Source organism: Pelophylax lessonae (genome assembly GCF_965119305.1).
Source record: "Pelophylax lessonae genome assembly, chromosome: 7".
Taxonomy (NCBI): Eukaryota; Metazoa; Chordata; class Amphibia; order Anura; family Ranidae; genus Pelophylax; species Pelophylax lessonae.
Window position 1 is genome coordinate 199,428,984 of NC_138774.1, and position 23,655 is coordinate 199,452,638.

At 44.6% G+C, this 23,655-nt stretch overlaps 1 protein-coding gene across 1 annotated transcript; it reads right to left on the minus strand.

The window, feature by feature from the left end:
* Nucleotides 1-1,171: 1,171 nt before the first annotated feature.
* LOC309560573 (large ribosomal subunit protein uL11) lies at nt 1,172-17,220 on the minus strand (the record flags this gene model as incomplete). Its single annotated transcript, XM_082264198.1, has 8 exons — nt 17,054-17,220; nt 12,654-12,727; nt 11,160-11,258; nt 9,882-9,963; nt 8,680-8,766; nt 8,445-8,586; nt 5,760-5,877; nt 1,172-1,513 (listed from the first exon to the last, which is right to left on the minus strand). The coding sequence occupies exons 1-8, from the start codon at nt 17,088-17,090 to the stop codon at nt 1,172-1,174; spliced, it is 981 nt and encodes a 326-aa protein (XP_082120324.1). The 5' UTR covers nt 17,091-17,220.
* Between the last annotated feature and the right edge of the window lie 6,435 nt (nt 17,221-23,655).

A 23,655-nucleotide genomic window follows, 5' to 3' on the forward strand; every position in this document is an offset into this window, starting at 1 on the left:
TCCCCCATAGAGAACAGCAGAACCTAACAGCTCTGTCTCCGCACAGAGACACAGCTGCCATCCGCCTGCTCAGCAGGGAATCGATCCCCTGCTGAGATAAACAGAGTCCGCTGACGGACTGGAATGCGTGAAAGGGACCTAAAACTGGCATTTGTAGAGGCATAAACATCTACCAAACATAAGAAAAGGCCAGGTAGCAACTTTAAAAACTTAAACAGAAGCTTGCTGCTGAATAGCCCAGTGGAATGGGCCTTAGGAAAGGAGAGATCATTTTCTTAAAGCCATAGGCCTGAGAAATAAGCTGACAAATCTACCTATAAATGGTGGATAAAGAGACAGCCCTACTCTTGCAGGGACCCTGAACCAAACAAGGAAATCAGACAGCCAAAACTAACCTGTAGACTTCAGTATAAATTCAAACAGCTCAACACAAAGCCATAAGCAATTATCTTAAGGATAAAAAAAAAAAAAACACCTTGGTTGAGGAAAAAAGGAAAGCGCAATCAACTCCAAAACCTGGCAAGCCAAATTATTAGCAACTAAAAAGCCAAACTTGCACAAAGAGTGACAAGGGAACCTCTCAAAAGCTCATAAAGGAAGTCTGCAAAACAGCAAAGACAAGCCCAAGAGATTTACAATTTAAGCATACCCTGTTCTTTTTAGCTAAGCAGGTGTAACCAGAATCACCAGAACACCCTCCACCTTTATGCCATGCAAGGGAAGAGGCTGTAGTGGAGAGAGGGCATAGGGAAAATTGATCCCAAGGGGCCACTAGGGCATCCACTGCAAACGCTTGAGTATCACTGGTCTAGGACACAAACCTATCCAGTATGTTGAATAAGCAGGCCAAGAAATTCACATCTGGTGTAACCCACCACAGACAATGTCTGCAAACACATCTGGGTGAAGGGTCATTGCTCCCAGATCCATCAGTTGACAGCTGAGAAAGTCGCCAATTTCCAAACAGAAATATGCACAGCAGAGAGCTTGATCATGAAGTTCTGCCAAAGACAAGATCACGTCGACTTGTTCTATAGCAGAGCTACTTTTTACCCTTCGTTGGTTGATGTATGCCATAGTTCACTTTATCTGATTGCACCCCGACAGGGGGACTCCAAAGGAAGGCACACCAGTGAACATCAAGAGCCAGCTATATCCAGGATCCAAAGCTCTAGGATGTTAATTGGCTCCTCTGACAACCACATTCCCAGAACACCTCGCCAGCCCGACAAGCTGGCATCTGTTCAAGATTTACCAAGTCATCAGAAAAGAAGGAACCTTCAGAATCTACAATGAAATCCACCATCCCAGAGCCATTCTGGTCTTGAAAGTCAGGTGCATTAGCAGATCCAAAAGACTCCTGACGTTTGCCCAATACAGACAGAATATTGAGTTGAAGAGCTCTGGAGTGATACTGGGTAGAGGGGGCTGCATCAAAGATAGCTACCATTTTCCTCAGCACCCTCATGCACACCCGAATTGAGGGACTTTCCAACTGCCTCAGGGACCAGACCTGGGATTGAAGAAATAGGTGTTTAATGTGCACTATTGGAGGACTAATTCTAAATACTCCAGACATTGTGTCAGAACTAGAGCAGATTGTTAAAAGTTCAGTACCTAACCTTTCCAGGAACTGGACCATCTGAGGACATTGGATGTCAGCACCTGAGGCACTTCCTTCCTGAGGAGCAGGTACCCCACAATGGGAATACCCCAGGTCCTTAACCCCAGCACTGGAGCCAATACTCGGAGCCATGAAAAAGGCTGAATGGCAATGCCACAAACTGGTAGTGGCAATCCTCTACTGCTTACCACAGAAACAGTTGGGAGGCCAAAAAAAAAAAAATGTGCAGGTAGGCATTCTGGATAACCACGGACACCAGGAAATCCTAATGAAGCAAAGCAATCACCATACTGATTTTATCCACAATTTCTTTACCTTCAGGTACTTGAGACCCTTGAAGTAGAAAAAAAAAAAAACAGACATCTCCTTTTGGCTTGGGAACCATAAATAGAAGCCATGAGACATCTCTCCTCTTCAGGGAGAAAAGTGATTAGGCACTAGGACAGCAGCCTTTCCAGAGCTAAAGTAAATCTAATTTTCTTTCGTTCATTGACGGACATAGCTCCTGACCTTCTTAAACATGAGTGGTGAGAAGAGCAAAAAGGAATTCCCAAGGCTAAAACTATAACCAACCAGGTAAACAGGAGCACAATCAAAACAACCAGAGCCCACCTTAAAAAAAAAAAAACGACGACCAGGAGGCCGCCTTGCAAACCTGCATCACTGACACCTGACGGAATGCCCAGGAGGCACTGAGCACCCGAGTAGAGTGCACCTTGACAGGGAAAGGAGGAATCTGACCCTTGATGAAATAGGCCTGAATCACCGTCTGATCCATCTGGAAAATGGTCACAGAGGAAACAGACAACCCTTTCCAAGGTCCATCCGTGAGCACAAACAGGGAGTCTGACTTCCTAAAAGATGCCGTAGCTGCCAGGTACGCCATAATCACCCTGACCACATCCAAGGCATACAAAGCAATTTCCTTCAGATGTTTTTGCCTGGGACACAGGGAAGGCAACAAGTCTTCATTCAAATGAAAATCAGACAACCTGAGGAAATACCAAGTAAGGTTAAGGACAGGGAAACGCCACCAATTCCAACACCCTGCACGCAGAGGTGAAAGCCACCAATAAGGCCACCTTCTGGGATAGTGTAAGCAGGGGAATCTCCTAAAGGATTCTCAAAATGAGGCTTCTGGAGGACAGAGCACAAAATTGAGGTCCCCCTCCAGTGCAGCAACAGACTGCACTGGAGGGGGTCATGTGCCTAACTCCCTGAACAAAAAGCAAGCACCAAGGAGTACGTGGCCAAGGGCTGTTGTAAAAAAGACCACCGAGGCCTACATCTGACCTTTGATAGTACGCAAGGCCAGTTTCTGCTCAACCCCCCTTTGAAGATAAAGATCCGAGCCACAGAAAAAAGCACGAGGATGAACCCCAAGAGACTCACACCAAGCAATGTTCTTCCACATACGATGGTAGATCTTTCTAGAAGTTAATTTCCTCACTTTTACCAGCGTTGGAATCAGGACTCAGACAAACTTCTATCCAACAGCACCTGGCGTTCAACAGCCAAGCAGTCAAAGCCAGCAACTAAAGCAGGATGGAAGATTGGTCCTTGGGATAGCAGATCCTCCCGAGGGGACACTTCCAAGGAATGTCAGCAACCCGCAGCACCAGATCGGCATGGCGAGGCAGGGCCACTAAGAGGACCGGAATCCCTTCTGCCTCAACCCTGCATAGAAGTCTTGGCAAAAGCTTGAGGAAGGAAGGCATTAATCAGATGATACCCCCAGTGGCATCTGCCAGAGGATCCAGTGAGAGCCACAAACTGCTGATCCTTTTTGTTGAGCCAGGACGCCAAACAGATCCATTGCAGGGATGCCCCACAGGAGACAACTGATAAAACCCCTCTGGATGAAGGGACCACTCCCCTTGGTCAAACGCCTGCTGACTGAGGGTAATTCACCTACCACCCCTGGAATGTGTACAGAGGAGAGGGCTGGAACGAACAATTATGCCCAGCTTAGAATGCCAGCTACCCCCCAGAGCCACCAGGACACTTCTTGTGGCCCCCCCCCGGTGATTGACATAAGCCACAGCCTTGTCTGACAATGCGCACTGGACATCCCTGAAGATGATTTGTCCAATGTTCCAGGCACAGTCAGATCGCTCGGGAGTACCAAGACATCATTTGGTAGTCTGGACTCATCCAGTATCCGACCCCCACTGTGCAGAATTTTTTCAGAGGACGCCTACCCAGTCGGGCAGGCTGGTATCCGTAGTGACCACTGTCCAATACTAGGGGAGGAAGGAAGGATTTGCCCAGCCGAAGCACAAAGCCACCAGATCAGGGACTCTTGTTCCCCCACGCAGCCAGATTGGATTGTCTAGAGACTGCAGATTCTTGTCCCATTTGGCCAGAATATCTCTTGCAGGGACCTCGTAACGGAACTGTGCAAATGGAACCGCCTCAAAAAAAGTTAGACACCCTTAAGCCAAGCACCCACATGCAAGTCCAGAGGGATTCCGATCTGCTGGACAGTAGGAGACGAATTACAGCCTGCAGTTTCTAGAATTTGTCCAGAGCCAGACCCAGATAGTCCAGCTTTGTGGATGGAACTAAAGACTTCAGCCAAACAGAATCCAGCCAAACACCCTCAAGCTCTTATGGGGATTTCCAGGTTTTTCCAAAAGAGCAGTATGAGACTCCGCTCACAGAAGATCATCCAAGGAGCCCATTGGCGTAAAAAACGATAGCACCGGGGCAAACAGTTTTGTGAAGACCCAAGGAGCAGAGGCAAGACCAAAGGGTAATGCCACAAACGGATATGCTCCCATGGCAAAGCGGAGGAAGCAATGGAAACCGACACCTATTGGAATGTCAAGGTAAGCGTCCTTGATGTTGGAGGCAAGAAAATCCCGATGCAGGGAAGCCACCACCATGCTTACAGACTCCATTCTGAACTTCGGCACCCGCACAAAGCAGTTCAGTGCCTTGAGATCCAGAATTGGACGCACATTGCCTTCCTTGGAACTGGAAACCGGTTTGAATAAAACCCCTGAAAACGTTCCGAAGTCAGAACCATCACCCCTTAAAGTAAAAAAAGTCTTGCGTCGTCCCAAAAAGAGCCTGTAAGCAGACCAGGGACAGTCACACGTTTGAAGGAAGAACCTTACCGGATGGTAAGCCCAAAACTTGATCTTGTAGCCGCACCAAAATGATTTGTGGACCTGACTTGTAACAGGGGAGTTCACGGGTCCAGGAACCAGCAAAGATGTCCCCTTCCCACCCCAGATATGGGTGAGGGCACACCTACATCCTGGACAGGCTTTGTCTGCAGGTCTGGAGAAGCCCGCTCTTGACTTGCCAGACCAAGTTTGCTTGGATCCCCCAGAGGACCCAAGTAGTCCAGCTTGGACAGTGCAGATTTCTGAAAATTTAGTGTCCATCCAAACTACTGTGGAGTTTGCACAGTAATGTCCAGGTCGGCTTCTAGAGCCAAGGAAGACTGCACGCAGAAGCAGATCATCCAGGTAACCCAGTATCGCAATCCCCTTCCGTCATAGCAAGGCCAGAACTGGGGCCCAAACCTTTATGAACACCCGAGATGAGGCGAGACCAAAGGTAACACCACAAATTGATAGTGCTCCTCAACTACGGCAAAACAAAGAAAACGCTGATGCCTGACATATTGGAATATAAAAAGGTAAGCGTTCTTGAGATCGCTAGAAGCCAAAAGATCCCCTTGATGAAGGAAAGCTATTACCTTGCGGATGGACTCCATCTGAAATTTCTGAACCCACACAAAGTGGTTTAGAGCCTTGAGAGCCAAGATCGGACGAACTTTGCCTTCCTTCCTGGAAACAGTAAACAGATTTGAATAAAATCCTTGAAAACGTACCGGCACAACACCTTGTGCCAACAGGTCCTGCACTGCCCCATAGAGGCCCTTGTAGCCACTTGTGAGACAGACGCAAGTTGGAAGGAAAGAACCTTGCCGGAGGCAAGGACTGAAACGTGATCGTGTAACCAGGTTGAATCAACTCATGGACCCATCTGTCCTGAATGAGCAAGGTCCAGATCCGGAAAAAGGCCTAGACATCCCTCGAGCCCAGATGCGGTTAAGAGCTCCCCCTTCAGGCTGGTGAAGGCCTGTCTTTGGAACCAAAAGTGCCCGCTTTGAACTTACCATTCCAGAGTCTCTTGGAGCCTCCCACAAAGTTATGGGTGGATCTCGAACCAGTGACCATACTACAGTGATCAGGTCCGCATTAGCACCCTTTTTCGAATCTACCGCCAGGCAATTCCTATGGTCAAGAGAACAGAAAAGTCCCTGCCTGCTAAAAATGCCTCTTCGGGGTCGATTAGGGGATTCCTGGCCATGGAACCCGATGAGCATCTCGATGTGGGAGAAATAGGCAGCTCTACGCATGGCACTGGCTCCGTCTCCTGCCATAGGCATATGTCCTGACACCGCTCTCCAGCCTCCTCTAGCTGCTCAGACAGGGACAGGAGCCCTCCTAGATGGCAGCAGTGGTCAGCAGTCTCCCAACACAAATCAGGGCTGGCTTCTATGCTTCACAGCCTAGAAAGGGTGATCAAGGAGGTATCTATTGTACGCTCGGATCTATCCCAAGTCCTAATCCAGGTAGAGGGATCAGAACACAGCAGCTGGATCACCATGCCGCAGCCATTAAGAGACCCAGATCCTCCCCCTCCGCTCCTAGCACCACGCTCCTGTACAGCGCACAGCTTGCTAGGAGGTCACCCGAACAGAGCTGCAGCTCTGTGTGTCCATTCAGACAGCTGTGGTTCGGCCCCACTCCCTCTCATGCTTGACAGCCACAGGAGCCAACGGCGCCACGGCTGTGTCAGCCAATCAGGAGGGAGAGTACTGGACAGCCAAGGGACATCACTAGGGCTCAAGAATTAGGGGGTGTGGGGAAGGCTGCTGCACACAAGGCTTTTTATCTAAATGCATAGACTGCATTACGATAAAAAAACCTTCTGCCTTTACGACTCGTTTAAACAGGCGAAAAAAAAAAAGTTAACTGTGTGCCTAGTGTGTTTGTGTACTGTGGGAGGCGCTTTTACCGGGGGGGGGGGGGAAGTTATAGATCCACGTTTTCCTGCTTTGCAGAGCACGGATTTCATGCCTTCCCTACTGACAGATTGCTGTTCTGGCTCTCAGCTTAATGACTAGTGGGTGCTGGCAGACAGTCTGGGGCACCCACAGATCAGCTCCCGCTGTGTATAAATACCAGTGTGAGCGGGTCGCCCACGGCACACCCCAGACCCGGAAGAGTTGATCACATACTAGGTATGTGATTCGGCGCAACAGTGCCACAGTATAAGCACGTTATTACTGCCGGCAAGTGCCTAAAGATCATCACTTGATCATTTAGGTAGAGTAGTTTTTTGGAGTGTGTAAGGAAAGCAGAGTTAAGCTAACAGAAAGGTGTCTGCTAGGAAGTGAATTTAAGACCCCATGCTGTGGAGCAGGCATGCCAACTGCTTAACTGACTATGTTGCATCTGCATTGTTCGCCTTACCTTGTAAATGGCAAACTCAGATTCTGTGGCTGACATTTTAAGGTGTCATGGTTGATCAGTACCCCCATTTTAATGCATTAATCCACCTAGCTTGTCCCTACACAGTAAAAAGGGAAAGGCAAACTTTTGGTCACATTCCATGCCCCACCACTTCCATTGGGTCACATCAAATAATGTACTAATGTGGTGAAAGACTGAGCTATAATAAAAATATTCCCTCCCCCTTCACTATGGATGAGACCTGTTCGATTAATATTTCTCAACCTAGATATTCAATGTATACCAATAAGGCATGGAATCTGCCATCTTTACCATGTGGCCATATCCCTATATTGTCGTAACTGGTTTTAAATTACTGGACCTTTTTGTGTTAACTAAACAATTTCCTACAAATCTCATTCTAAGTTTTATAATATGTATTGAAAGATAAGACTGTGCTGATCTCTTAATTTCTCAGTCTGTGACCTAAATTGCCCTCGTCTTCAAACACCAGACCTAGAGACCCAGGGAGGTTGATTTAAGGCATATACTATGTGCTTGAAATGAGGGGGAAAGCTCTGCCGATTTTTATCATTCAATCATGTACAAGAAAAAAAAAAAAAGCCATTTTCCTTGCATGCCCCCCTCAGATCTACAGCGACTGCACTTCCAAGTGCACAGTGGATTTGCCTTAAATTAAATCAACCTCAGTTTTGTAGGAAGTGTCAGTCAGTTCTTAGACTGAGGTCATGCATTAATGTCTAGTGTCCTCATGCTTGAAAACCAGACTAAATATTTATAGTAAAATAAACTGCATAAAGAGCTCAAAATGACACCATGAAACTATACATCAATGCACAACTTATGCAGGCAGGAAGATTACCGCCTTTAAGGCCTGGTTCACACCTATGCAGGTTGCAGTTGATGCATATTCCAGGTGCATTTTTCAATACACGCTTTTAAACCACTTAAGTCTATGGAACCAAAAACATCCTGCTGGTCCCTTGCCCTTTCCAAAGACGTGAATGTGACCCCCCCCCCCCCCCCCCCACAAAAGTGATAAATTATGGCTAATACAGAAGGTGGCTGACTTTTTGGTGACAGAATCTAAAGTACTGCTCTATTTGTTGGTATTACAATCTAACCAAGACACCGGTCACTGAATCCCACATAATTCATACAATTTTACTTTTATCGGACAGACACCCCACAGACATTTATGACAGAATACAAGAGATTTTAGAGCAATATTTTTTTATTAAATATTAAAGCTCTTCAAAGATTTAGCTCTGTAAAGAAAGAAAAAAAAAACTGATTAATAAACAGAACAGTACAAAACTCACAAACGCCAAAAGAATGAAGTGACGCTTACCGTTGGGCATTCAACGTCGCCACTGTTGATATCGTCAATTACATCATGTGCGGGTCTGCCATCAATATTGCAGCCCACAGACTGAGCTGTGCCCAGGATCTCCTTAATGGTACCTGAAACAGGAGGTATAACAGTTATCTTCTGCATTATTTGAACAGTTTTGGCTGTCATAGCACCCATTAGACAGTTTTTGCATTCACACTCACCAGATAGTTCTCTGGCCAGAGAACGATGCCTCATCTGACGAGCAATGCTGACAATTTCATCAAACGTGATGCTTCCGCTGTGTTTAACTAATCAAATAAATAGATTAGTCATTATGAATACATACAACAGTTAGCGATAAGCAGTAAGCATGACTTTACATAAAACTGTCTCCAAACTTTCGGCACAGAGTCACTCACTGGTAGAGTGAGCCTGTTTCCTAAGATGGATGCTGATCTAAGCGCACCACTGGAATATAACCATTCACATCAGAATGGCATAGTGGCGGGTGGCTGGTGAAAGAAAACCCAGTGATTGGGTGGACTGTGAATGGGCACGGTGTTGGATTCTCAAATAATTTCAAAATTACAGGATTGGGCAAATAACCAATTTTACAACAATGTGCCAAGGAAGAGAGACAATTCTGCTTCTAGAAATATTAGTTGCCAGATATATTTTTGATTTACAACAAAATCAAATGCACCTCCTTGCTGTCACAGCTATAAAATATTCCCATTGCCTTGGCTCAGCAGCACTCCATGCTAGCAATGCATACTTCATAGAGAGACAAGTGCAAATCTCATAATTTAGTAGAAAAAAAACCCCTCATTAAAACCCACTCAGATAAAAGACAATGCAGTGTGCAAGCAGTGCCAGCGCGAGTCCCACTGGTGTGCGACATCACAGACCAAGCTACGCCCAACACATTTCTTCTAAACAGTGACGGCGCTGTTTGCACGCTGAATTACAGATCTTTTATCCACGTGAGTGGATAATACATTTGAGTTGTTTTTGTAAACTACTACACTGAGATTTGCTTTTTTTGTCTCTAGCATGCATTGCTAACATGACCAAGGCAAAAGTAGATTTTATAGCCGACAGCCAGGACAATTTAATCTCAGCGTTTAGCTATGATATATATCCAGCAACGGGCTTTGGAGCACGTTAGTGGAGCAGTTTTTTTTTTGTAAGTTCACCAAACCTCTTCACAGGTTTGGATTGCAGGATTAGCAATTCATTTTCTTTAGATCATTTTTAAAATAGTTTGCATATATGCTTTGAGGCCTTTGTTGGAGCAGGCACCTTTAGTGCTGCCCTGCTCGAACTGAAGTTTGCAGCTCTAGAGCGTCAGAATAGTTGCAAGTCCCAATCTGCACACACTATGATGAATGAGCATATTTAGGATCAGTTGACAGACACTTACTGTTCTTCTGCTTCTTCCTGTCACGTGGTGGCTCCTTCAGGGCCTTGATGATCAGAGCAGAGGCAGATGGCACAACCTCAATCTGAGGAAAAAAAAAAAAAAAAAGTCAGCATCCTTACCCCACACAGTCAGGGTAAGCTTAGAGGTTGACTAATCCCCATCACTTAGGACAGGCCTGTACCCAGTCTATCGGCACAAGATCAGACACATGAAGACAGACCCTGTTTCCTAAGATGGGGTTTACTCTCAGCTCACCACTGGAATACACTAGGTCACAGGCAGACCAGCATAGTGGCGGGTGGCTTCTAAAGGGTGTAGACGAAAGCCTTTATTGGGAAATACAGGCAGTGGCTACTGAACTTAAAACACAGTGCACCATTGTTCAAGCTGCCTGTGGCTTTAGTTCTTTTCACCGACCAAGAACATGCATCAGGAGTACTGACTGCACTTGTCCTGGGCCAGTGAATAACTACCGGAGTCATAAAACTAAAGTTTTCAGGGCAATGGTCACCAATGGCAGCCTTTTTACTTTAATATGCATGTTATTCTATCATGCCACCTATTCACAAGCCAAGTCTCCCCTACTAGACCCAATTATACAATCCTGTTCAAAGTTAAATCCGAAGAGTAAACATTTCATGGTCTTTAGTTTATAATGCTATTGAACCAATGTTTACTAAAGCAGTGAAATGTAACCCACAATTAACCTTACCGAGATCAGATCTTTGAACTATCAAGTTTACCATATCTCTGCTCTACTGAAGACTAAAGAACCTCCATCCCAAGGCCCAGATGAGACCAACTTTTTCCACCACAAGAACAAAAAAAGTTTGGCTTTCTCAAGCCAGAAAGCACTTAGCTGCCACTTGCAGTAGAATGTTAACTCCGAACGCAAGCAGACTGACCCATTTGTGCTAAACTTAAAGAAAGCCTACGAAAGTTAGGATTGATTTTGAAGACAAGAGGCTTTCAGGGTTGCCTCACAAACAGACCAATCTAGAACAGGCATGCAGATGTACCTGTTCCTTATTTAAAAATAGAAGTCACTGACCTAGATCAGAATGATGTTCCTTGGGTCTGCAGCTTAAAAAAAAAGTAGTGGCTTCTGCCATAATACTATCCTTTACCAAGTACCTTCTTGAAAGGCTTCAGAGTGCATACGTGGTCAATCTCACAAACAAACATAAGCATATGTTTTACTGGAAACATCAGAAGTAGTTTAACAAGCAACACAGCAACCACAGAAAAGAGCCTAGAGGGGTCTAGAGAATAAATTACCTGGGCCTGTCTGTTCTGGATGGTCAGTTTGACAGTGATCCTCAAGCCCTTCCAGTCACCGGTTGCCTTGGCAATGTCATCACCAACTTTTTTGGGAGACTGAAAGAAAAGGAAAACTTGTGAAAAACAGCCCAACCACCTTAAAAAATACCAAATACCAAGATTAGGCAAGATTTTCAGAGTACACACTGTACGTTAAAGCAGTTGTAAACCCGCTGAAAAAAAAAAAAAAAAACACAGCAAGATAATGCATAATGTGCTAGTATGCATCACATACTAGCCCATTATGAAATACTCACCCTTAGGAGGAAGCCCTCAGCAGGGCCCAGCAACCGCTGACTTCTCCTGTCCTTTCTTCTGGGACTGCGGGCTCCGGCGCTGAGTGGCCGGAGCCACGATGAAGTCACTCCTGCGCATGCGAGTTGGGAGCCCTCAGTTCCGGCACGGTTCGCTGGACCTTCAAAGCACATGCAGGGTGAAGATCTCCTAAACTGTGCAGGTCCACGCAAACATCTTAAGGAAAACTGGCAGTGAATCATGCCCAAGCACTTCCTGGATGGTCCCATAGTCTCCTGTGATGTATCCCAGAAGGCTGCAGGGCAATGGAGGGGGCCGAACTTCTGCTCAGATTGCAGCTGCAATTTGACAGGTGGAAGCAGGTAGCCTTTCCTCCCCAAAAAAGTGCCAAATGTGACAGTGGAGGGGGTGGGAGACAGGATGCAAACAAAGCGCAACGTCCCCTTTTTGGTGAAGTTTAGATTTAGGAATGGTACACAATATTCAAAATACATTCACTACGTCCCCAACTATCCTGCACAATGAATGGGCGGTTTTATCAACAAATATTTAATACCAGTCTTGCTTTGCTTGCAAAAAAAAGTGAATAAAAATAGCTTATAAAAAGCGGTCCACAGACTTTTTAGCAGCTAGACATACAGGCACTATGTCTGCAGTTTGTTTAGAGTTTGTTTAGCCAGCACATTCAGTAACCTCATATAAAGCCCAATTCTGGGTAAAATAAATGTCCCTCATGAAGGCAATGACCTGAATAACCACATCAAACCCAGTAGAAAGTAAACAGGAGGAGGTGCTGGAGAATCTTGTGATCGCAGCTTTGTAAGTGAAAGACATTTTTTAAATGCCAAAGTTAAGTGATAAGGGGTGGGAGGAGGTGGGAAAAGGTGAGGGTCAAACCCAAAAAGTCAAGGACAAACCGCCATCATCACACCTCTGCTGAATCGACAAGGACAGAAAGTGACACTTTTTTTTTAGCAAAGTGGGGAAGTATTCAAACTTATCACTGCTGTCCGGAATTTCTCTCAATTCCTGCTCAGATGTCATTGTCACCAGAAGAAAAATCTCCCCCATGTCACAACTAAAACCTGACAGAAAATGAAGTCTTCCCCACAGTGCAAAACAAAAAAAATCCTTCTGTGGACACCAAGCTTCTACAATTTTGCAAGGTATTATGAGCAAACAATATAGAAAACCTACCAAACCCAGAGGTCCGATTTTGGGGGCCAGAGCTGAGGTGGCCCCTACCTCACCACCGGTGCATCTCAGGAAAACTACAAATAAAAAAAAACAGACATATAGGAAGTTAATAGAGAACCAACCAGCATGCAAACAACCCCTGTATATGGAAGGAATGTACTCATTCTTTCGGCACAGAACCAGTCACACACACAGACAAATTCTGTTTCCTAAGAAGAGGTCTTTCTAAGCTCACCACTGGAATATACCCAGACACACCAGACTGGTATAGTGGCGGGTGGCTATGGGATGATGCAAACATTGTAGAAATAAAAATGAAATATTGCGTCAGTCCATCAATCTTAGAAGTTATTTAAATTAATTAAAAGTCTTAAACAGATGGGGTAAGGCAGTTATGTATGATACTTTAAATTTCCTTTTGTCTCTGATCCAGAGATCTTTGGTTATAAAGTCTGCAAAGCTGACATTATGCTTTTTGTTCCAGGCAGATACCCAGATGATGGAACCCTCACAGAACTCTACTGGCGACAAGTAACTGGCTGTCTGCAGCAGTGCACTGTTCACAGAAGTATGCCGATGCAAAAAACTCAAAGCCCAAAATCTCTGGATCGGGTGAAGACCTGCCTCAACCCAAAAGCAGATATCAAAAGTAAAGCACTGTGTCTTTTGAGGGTAAAGCAACAGGTTACCTTTTATACCATCCTCTAAAGTTTCACAATCTGACCCTCACCACCTTTAACTTAAATTTGATGTTCCTAAAATAAAAATCATGTTACACTTTCCTGCGCTGTGCAATGGTATTTGCACAGAGCAGCCCCAATCCCCCCTTCCCCACATATCACCATAGAACAAATCTTCTATAGTTTGTGTTACAAAGCCACATCTGTTTTAAGATCATCAGCTGTTTGAATAGAAGGGCTGCTAGCAAAAACTTAGACCTAAAGTTCTAAAAACTCTCTTTTTTTTCTCATTTTGAAGAGTAAAGCTGGTTAGTATCGACCAATTGGTGGGGCCGATTATCAGAGGCAGACATTCACTTTTTTGAAGTGTCGATATCGGCCACAAAGTTGCCGATATAGCTTCAAGTGGTTGTACCGCCAGATTTAAAAAAAAAAAAAAAATATTTACACTATTCAAAAACAGCCAAACTTGGCATTTTGAATTCTATAGCCCCCATTCACACTACCGCGACTTGTCAGCCTGACAAGTCGCGGTCCATGTAGTGCTACAAGACCGGTTCTAATAGGAGCGACACAAGTCGCTCCGACTTAGAAATAGGGTCCTGTACTACTTCGGGGCGACCTCAGAGCGACTTGCATAGACATACATTATATGAAGTCCGTGCAATTCGCGCCGAAGTTGCAGTGCACGGGACTTCACAGGATGCCCCCTGAAGTCGGAGCGACCTAGTGTGAACCGGCACTTAAGTGCAGAGGAGGGGTTTGGGGTCTTCCAGGCACCCAGATATCTCCATAGAGTACCTGTCACAAGGGATGTTTACATTACTTGTGACAGCAATAAAAGTGTTCAAAAAAAAAAAAGGGTGGCCAGAAAATCAGTATCAGCCCTAAAAAGACATTGGTCAATCCCCTACCATACATTATACAATTTTCTTATTCAATTTCCTTAAGATTTACCTTCAAATGTATGGTGCAAGGGCCTGCCTGACTGCATGCAAGCTTAAAGTGTTCAGATCTGACCTATGATTTTTGGCAAATCTAAAGGAAAATTGCACAAAAACATTGTATAATGTATGGCCAGCCTATGGGCGAGTTTTAACCCCCATCGGAATTATTTGGCAGATTTCCCTTAACGTCCTGTTCCATATAAAAGGAGGGAGGGAATCCCCTCAAAGTGGAAAAAAAAACCCCTGGTTGTCCCCAGAACTAGTGTCCCTATTGGAAGATTTCCCTGCTACTTCTGTTGTGGTGACACCCCAGATTTGAAATGCCTTTACTTTTAGTGATGGGTCATCAGGACAAAGGTTTAGGTTAATCCCCATATCAGGGGCACTGGCAGCAATAAAAACCTGACAGATGTTCTAAACTTTCCCACTACCTCTAGTTCTACAGTAAGGCCATATTTACACTATGGCTATTTAGAATGTGGCCATGTGTGAAAACGCACTTTATGTGCACCAGTGAGCTGCAGCGCACAGTAAAGCTACATTCACACTAGCCTGTGAAATAAAAAACTGTTACAATACAAGGGAGTGGAGTATCCGCTCTAACTGGAGCAAGGTGGTTTGCTTTTTAGAGCCAGTCCACACTAGCGCGACTTGTCAGCCTGCCAAGTCGCGCTCCCTCGTGGTCCATTGACCGCTATAGGACCCATTCTAATAGGAGCGACACAAGTCGCTCCGACTTAGAAAAAGGGTCCTGTACTACTTCGGGGTGACTTGCATAGACTTCCATTATGTGAAGTCCCTGCAAGTCGCTCCGAAGTCGTGGTGCATGGGAATGCACAAGTCGCCCCTGAAGTAGTAAGGAGTCGTCTTGACCCCTCTATATTCTGAAAAAAGTAAACTGGCCCTTCATTTAGAAAGTTGAGAGACTCCTGGTCTAGAGGTTCAGAGAGCCAATATGCTCTCACTTAATCTACTAGGCCCTGGTGGTCCAGCGTGGTAGACTGTTCCTAATGTCATCACACCCATAAACTGGTACTGGACATGAAGACACAATGAACAGCCCACAACTGGACATGGGGGGGGGGGGCATTGTTTTCTGGAGGATCAGAGAATGGGCTCTGTTAGCCCTAGACAAAACCAGCAGTTAACCCATGCAGCGCATGCACGGCCCCACTGCTTGAAGGGAAAAAAAAAAAAAAAAAAAAAACACACCTTTCCAGAGTTGGTGTTTAATGGCACCTCCATGCATTGGATACTATGGCTGCCCTTTTTAAAAAGCATACTAATGCGGGGGGGAAAAAAATGCATTTGGCTGCATAACCTGTACAACTAAAGCTAACCTTATGCACCAGTAGACTTTTTGGTATGCTGCACTACAAAAAAAAAAAAAAAAAAATGCATTTTTAGTGAGTTTACATTGAAATAAACTGGCTGCCTGGCCAGTCTGCATGCAGTATTGCACACCACAGCAGTGTGACCCCCAGTCTAAAGACATCTCATCCATTCTTACTAAACAGCACAGAGGGATGAATCTCCCGCTGCAGATACTGGACTCCCAAGAGTCCATTCACATTAGCGTGACTTGTCAGCCTGACAAGTCGTGGTCCATTGAGTAGTACAGGACCCATTCTAATAGGAGCAACTTAGAAAAAGGGTCCTGTACTACTCTGGGGCGACCTCAGAGCGACTTCCATTATGTGAAGTCTCTGCAAGTTGCGGTGCACGCGACTTCACAGGTCGCCCCCCGAAGTCGTGTCGCCTCAATGTGAATGGGTTCTAAAGCAAGACATCTTATTGGATACAACCACTGTTCAGCAGATGTTTTTCCAATCACAACCATTCAGCCAGGAGGTGCCAGCTGAGCTGGAACAGCCTGCAGTGCAGCTATGTCTTAACTATGGCCCTCCAGCTGTTCAGGAACTACAATTCCCTCATGCATAGTTTTGTCTGATTGTCAGATTTACAGTGCCTCATGGGAATTGTAGTTCCTAAACAGCTGGAGGGCTATAGTTTGGACACCCCTGCTGTAGTGGGAGATACAGACCAACATGGCTGACAACCTGGATGTCACAGCTCCTCTGAACTCAGTCCTCCATGACCTGGGAGGAGGAAGATCTGCTGCCTCACACCGCCCCATATCCAGGTCACAGGAGGACCTACTATATATATCTATATATATATCTCTATCACAGGAGGGCCCCCCATCCCATTATATATCTCACAGGAGGCCCCACACCACATATATATCACAAACTGATCCATTAACTATCCATCACAGGAGGCCCCACACCACCCCATATCCAGGTCACACAAAGCCCCACATCCTATGTATATCACCAAAAGGACCCATATTTATAAATCTCAGGAGGCCCCCCCCCCCACACACATATATATACACACATACATACATATATATATATATATATATCTATATGTCATGGGAGAACCCACGCCACCCCATAGAGATCTCAAAGGAGGCCCCACACCACCCCATACTCAGGTCACAGGAGGCCCCCCACCACCCCTGGGTCACAGGAGGCCCCCCACACAAATATATATCTATAGGTCAAGGGAGGCCCCACGCCACCCCATACTCCGGTCACAGGAGGCCCCACACACCTCTATTACACACTCTGCTCCAGGAAGAGAGCCTGTCCTCCCCCGGGGATTGGGAACACACATTACCCCGCACACACGTGACTCCGCTGCGGCTTGCCCGGGGTAGAGGGCCCTCGGCTGGGCGGCTCGCATTCCCCCGTCCCGCCTCACGTACCGATTTTAATTTCGTTGGGGTCGAATTTAGGAGGCATGTCTGTGCCGGACTAAAGGGGTTTCCGCTTCTCTCGGACCGGTTTCGGTGTCGGATGAACCCGGATTCGGGACGACCGAAGAACAGTTGCACCTCCACCAGCGGGGAAGCGGGAGCAGAAAGAGGGAGGAGCTAGCACGACGCCGACATATTACAGCGGGAGATCTCGCGAGATGACTAAAGATATATCGCGTGATCTATGTATTAGCTCTGTCCAGCCGCCATCTTGTGTGTGGCAACAGTTGTGAACGTTTTGTTAGTATAAAAACCATCCTAAGGCCGCTCCTGTTTGCTTTTCTGTGATAATGTAGCTGATTTGTAGAAACAGGATTTTTATTTTGCAGCTGGGAATTGTAATTCAGACTGTAGCTGTTTAGGGCGACTGAATGTTAGTCAATCTTAAAGCGGAGTTCCACCCTGGAATTTTTTTTTTTTTTTTTGAAATACCCCCGGGACAGTCAGGGCTAGTGCATTCCACAATGGCTAGCCCCTGATCTGTCCCGGGTTGCACTTACCTGTTAGGACAAATACTTACCTTGAAAACGTCTTGTCCAGCGCTGCCATCTCAGATGTGGGCAGCTTGAAGCCAGCGCGATCCTCTTCGGGGTCCTCTTCCGCCTTCTTCGGTCCCACGATGCACTGCACCGGCCCCGACGTCACTTCCGGGTCGCGCGCGTCATCCCTCCACAGCTTCTGGGCATGCCCAGAAGCTGTTTAGAAGGGGATGACGCGCGCGCCCCGGAACTGACGTCGGGGCCGGTGCAGGCGCAATGATTCCTGGGAGCGATGACGTTCAGCTCCCAGGAATCATTGCAGAGCCAGGAAGTGACGACGGGCCGCGGCCGAGGAAGAAGGAAGTAAGGTAAGTATATTTTCTTCGCTACGAGGTAAGTAAAAAAAAAAAAATGCGATTATCCATTTCTTTTTCAGGTGACCCGGAGCGAGAAGATGGAGGTAAGTATAAAATTAGGGTGGAACTCCACTTTAACCACTTTAAGCCCGGAAGGATTTGCCCCCTTAACCTCCTTAGCGGTAATCCCGAGCATGACTCGGGGTTGGTTTTTCATATCAGGAACGGTAACCCCGAGTCACGCTCGGGGTGGATTGCAGAGAGCGCAGCGGTGTTCTCTTACCTTATCCTGGCGATCCAGCGATGATCTCTCATTGCTGTGACCGCCAGCCGAGAGTCCCGCCGCTCCTCCGTCGGTCTCCGTCGCTCTGATCACTTCCTAGTTCCGTTCCCTGCAGCAGCAATGCTGCATGGGAGCGGAACTAGGGAGGGAAATTAAAAAAAAAAAGTTGCACAAAACACAAAACACATTTTATATTTTATATATATATATATATATGCATATATATATATATATATATATATATATATATATGCATATATATATGTATATATATATATATGCATATATATATATATATATATATATATATATATATGCGCATATATATATATATATGCGCACGCATATATATATATATATATATATATGCGCATATATATATATATATATATATATATATATATGTATATATATATATATATATATATATATATATATATATATATATATATACACACACCGGTATATATATATATATGCATATATATATATATATATATGTGTATGCTTATATATATGTATATATATATATGCACACATACATATATCTATATATAATATATAATGCATGAATTAAAATCTAATCAATAATATAATTTTATTATATATATTATATATTAAATAATAAAATAATATTATTGATTCGATTATAATTCACGTGTTTGTGTTTCAAATTTATCACATCTGGGATGTCTACTAGGCTCTTGTTTTGGTCAGGTTTAAGTCAGTAATTACTAAGAATTGTAGGCCTATAATACATAACGCCAAATTTCCATGAAAAGAATTGTACCGCTTTTGGTATGTAATTCCTGACATAATCATACCGCCAGGGAGGTTAATGACCAGGTCCTATTTTGCGATTCAGCACTGCGTTACTTTAACGGACAATTGCGCGGTTGTGCAACGCTGTACCCAAATAAAATGGACGTCCCACAAATAGAGTTTTCTTTTGGTGGTATTTGATCACCTGTTCGATTCTTATTTTTTGCGCTATAAACAAAAAAAGAGCAACAATTTGGGAAAAAAAAAACAATATTTTTCACATTCTGCTATATGACATTCTCAAAAAAAAATTAAAAAATCACATTTTTTTAACATTTTAGGCCAATTTGTTTTCTGCTACATATTTTTAGTAAAACAAATCGCAATAAGCGTATTTTGATTGGTTTGCGCAAAATCTATCGCGTCTACTAACTACGGGAAATATTTATGTCATTTTTTTATGTGTTTTCTTTTTTTTTAACTAGTAATGGCGGCGATCTGCGATTTTTTGCGGGACTGCGACATCGCGGCACACAAATCGGACCCCTAACTGACATTTTTGACACTTTTGGGGTTACCAGGGACATTACTACAGTAATCGTGCTATAAATATGCACTGTTGCTGTAATAATGACACTGGCAGGGAAGGGGTTAACAGTATAGGTGATCAAGGGGTTAAATGTGACCCTAGGGGAGTTATTCTAACTGTATGGGGGTTGGACTTGTGAAATGATCATAGAGACCTGTGATCCTATATAGCAGGATCACATGAGCTCTGTGATCATTGCAGGGAGAAGGACGGTTGGCTGTGTTTACAACAGCCAACCGTCCTTCTCTCTCAGTGGGAAGCGATCACGGGTGTCAGGCTTCCTGACACCCGCATCGGGTTTTCTCAGCTGAGCACATTCTCCTGCATGCATTCCTGAGACAGGGGAAGATGGATTCCAGGAAGTAAATTCTACATGAATCATCTGCCCTTACTCAAGATAGCCACAGGCAGAAATGTTGGGGGGTTAATGTGATTTCTGAACAAAATAAAGCACAGGGACATGGATGGATGGGGGAAGTTTGCTTTGAAAATTTAAAATGAATTAAATAGTGTTTTTGGTTTATAGTGCTCAGATGAAGTGAAAATCCACTTTAACCACGTCAGCTCCAGAAGGTTTTACCCCCTTAATGACCAGGCCATTTTTTGTGATTCGGCACGGCGTTGCAATTGATGTCCTTTTTTCCCCACAAATAGAGTTTTCTTTTGGTGGTATTTAAACACCTCTGCGTTTTTTTGATTTTGCGCTATAAACAAAAAAAGAGCGACAAATTTGAAAAAAACACCATATTTTTTACTTTCTGCTATAAAATATTCCCAATAAAAAAATTTAATAAATCAATTTTTAAAATCATTTTAGGCCAATTTGTTTTCTGCTACATATTTTTGGTAATCCCAAAAAGCGTATATTAATTGGTTTGCGCAAAAGTTATAACGTTTACAAACTACGGGATAGATTTATGGTCTTTTTATTCATTTTTTTATTTATTTATTAGTAATGGCCGCGATCAGCGATTTTTATCGGGACTGCGACATTGCAGTGGACAGATCGTACCCCTAACTGACATTTGTGACATTTTTTGGTGACTAGTGATCAGTGCTAAATATTATGCACTGTTACTGTATAAATGACACTGGCAGGGAAGGGGGTTAACACAGGGGGTGAACAAGGGATTAAATGTGTTCCCTATTGTGCTTACTAACTGTGTGGGGGGGATGGGTTGGACAGAGGCAGAGAGAGATCGGTGATTCAGCTTAGCTAAATCACACTATCTTTCCATGCCTCTCTGACAGAAGACCCCCCTGCTTTATTTACATAGGCAGACGGCTCTTCTGTCATTCTAGCCGAAGATCGTGGGAGGCCGGCGGCGATCAAGCAAGCTCCTTCCGCGGTCTGCCTCCCGCTGTGTCTAATCACAGTGGTAGCACGGCTCTAGTGGCGCACACGCGCCACCGAAACTGCGTGCACATAATCACGTAGATCTGCATGATTATGCACAGCCGAGCCGCTCTGCCACAGTAAATCTGCGTGGGGCGGTCGGCAAGTGGTTAACCACTTGCCGACTGCTCACAGTATATTTACTGCGGCAGTCAGCCCCTCACAGGCAGAGCGACATAGGTCTACATCGCTAGTCTGTGAGGGTCTCAGGAGCAAGCGCGCGCCGCCGAAGACGCGCTCCCGCGCGGTCACGGACCCCCCCGCGCGTGTGACCGGCGAACCCGATCGTCCGCCGGTCACTCGTGATCGTCGGTGGAGAGGGAGAAAGGCAGGCGGCTAATGTAAACAAGCCGCCTGTCATTCTCCCCGGTGTATGAATGATGATCATACGGTTCTACTATGTAGAACCGTTGATCACTGTTCATACATCTCAAGCCACAGCCAATCACAGTTAGAATCACGCCCCTAGGGACACACATAGCCCCTCCCTCTCAAAAAAGTTAACCCCTTCACTGCCAGTGTAACTTTACTGTAACAGTGCATATTTATAGCACTGATTACTGTCGAAATGTCACTGGTAACCCAAAAGTGTCAAAAATGTCAGTCAAGGGTCCGATCTGTCCACCGCATTGTCGCAGTACCGTAAAAAAAATCGCAGATCGCCGCCATTACGCGTTAAAAAAAAAAACAACAAAAATTACAAAAATCTTTCCCTTTGTTAGTAAACGCGATAACTTTTGCGCAAACCAATCAAAATATGGTTTTTGCGATTTTTTTTACCAAACATATGTATCAGAAAACAAATTGGCCGAAAATGTTAAAAAATTTTGATTTTTACATTTTTTTTGGGAATTTCATATAAAAAAATGTGAAAAATATTGTTATTTTTGCAAAATTGATGCTCTTTTTTTGTTTATAGCGCATGATCAAAAAATCGCACAGGAGATCAAATACCACCAAAAGAAAGCTCTGTTTGTGGGAAAAAAAGGACGCCAAATTTGTTTAGGTACAGCGTCGCACAACCGCGCAATTGTCCATTAAAGTCACGCAGTGCCGAATCGCAAAATAGGCCCTGGTCAGGAAGGGGGTAAAATCTTCCGGGGCTTAAGTGGTTAAAGTATAACTAAAGGCAACATTTTTTTTTAGTTACGGAGAGGGATTATAACCCCTGTCAGATTTTTATTGCTGTCTTTGTCCCCATTAAGGAGATTTGCCCCCTCTTATTGTCTTGTTTACCATTATCATTGAAAGTAAAAAAAGAAAATCCCAAATTTCGGGTGGTCCCCAGAAAAGCAATAGAGGGGAAATCTTTCAATGGGGACATTAATTCTGGTGACCTGGGGATCCCCAAAGAATTCCCTTAATTTGTAGAGATTTTCCCTTACTTCCTTTTTGGCTATGGGACAGGAAGTGAAGGGAAATCTCCGAAATAAGACACAGATGGCGAGAAGAAATCAGACAGGGGTTATAACCTTCCCTTACTCTATCCAAAATAAAAAAATATGTTTTGCCTATAGTTCTACTTTAAAGTGTTACTAAACCCAGGAGCCTGCATTCACTATATATGGTTTCCCACAGTATGTAGAACATGGAAATATTTTAGTAAATATAAACTGCTAAATACCTTTTCTCATCATCAGTATATAGCAGTCTTGTGACTTCTATCAGTGTCTGGTTAAAGTTTGTAGGAGGAGTTTTCATTCTCCTCTGACTGTCTTTTGAGGCTCAATTGTCCCTGACCCTCTGTCTGGACAGTGTTGATTAGCCCTGTGCTGATCACATGCTCCCTCTCTAGTAATATACATCAAACTGAGCATGTGCAGAGTGCCCTCAAGGCTCTGTACTATCAGAAGATGTATTAGAGACAGTGGAAGAAGGGGAGGATCAAAAAGACAGGATCAAACAGCCTTTTTACACAATGCAGAGGATTAACCCCTTAGGTTCCACAGAGAGTATAACAAGCATGCTTTACTGCATATACACACTAATTTTACTGTTGTGGGCTTAGTAACACTTTAAGGCCTCATGCACACTAGATGTCTGGGTGTGATTTTTTTATGTTAGTCTTCATATCCATGCATACATACTAGGTGTTTACAGGCATTTATAGATAGAAAAGAAACTCACCGCCAGCACATTCAGGCGAGGAGGATTTGGGCAGAAAAACACCAAATTAGCGTCAGGCTCAGTTCACACCTTTGCATCCCAGATCACAGTCAGGATAGCCGCGATTCTGCCCTCAATCCTGAATCATAGAAGAATCGCGGGACGCCCGTGCGATCGCTGTCACTTCCAATGGCAACCCAATCGCAGCGCGATTTTTCCACGATTATCGTCTGACGAATTGCGATAAAATTGCACAGACAGAATTGAGGGACGCTTTTGTCGCCCAAAAGAAGTACAAGAACTTCTTTTGGGCGACAGGTGTCCCATGATTCTGTTTGTGCAATTTTACCACCGTTTGTTGGGCGGCAATTGCGGCAAAATCACACCACGATCGGGGTGCCATTGGAAGGGATGTGGATCGCGGGCTGAATCGCGAGGAAGCCAAGATGTGAACTGAGCCTAATGCTAGCATGTTTATGCATGTTTATGCATTCTAATGGACAGAATAAATCAATATTCTGGCCAATAGAATGCATTACCATTAAACACACATAAGCACATTAACCACATGCGGACTGCC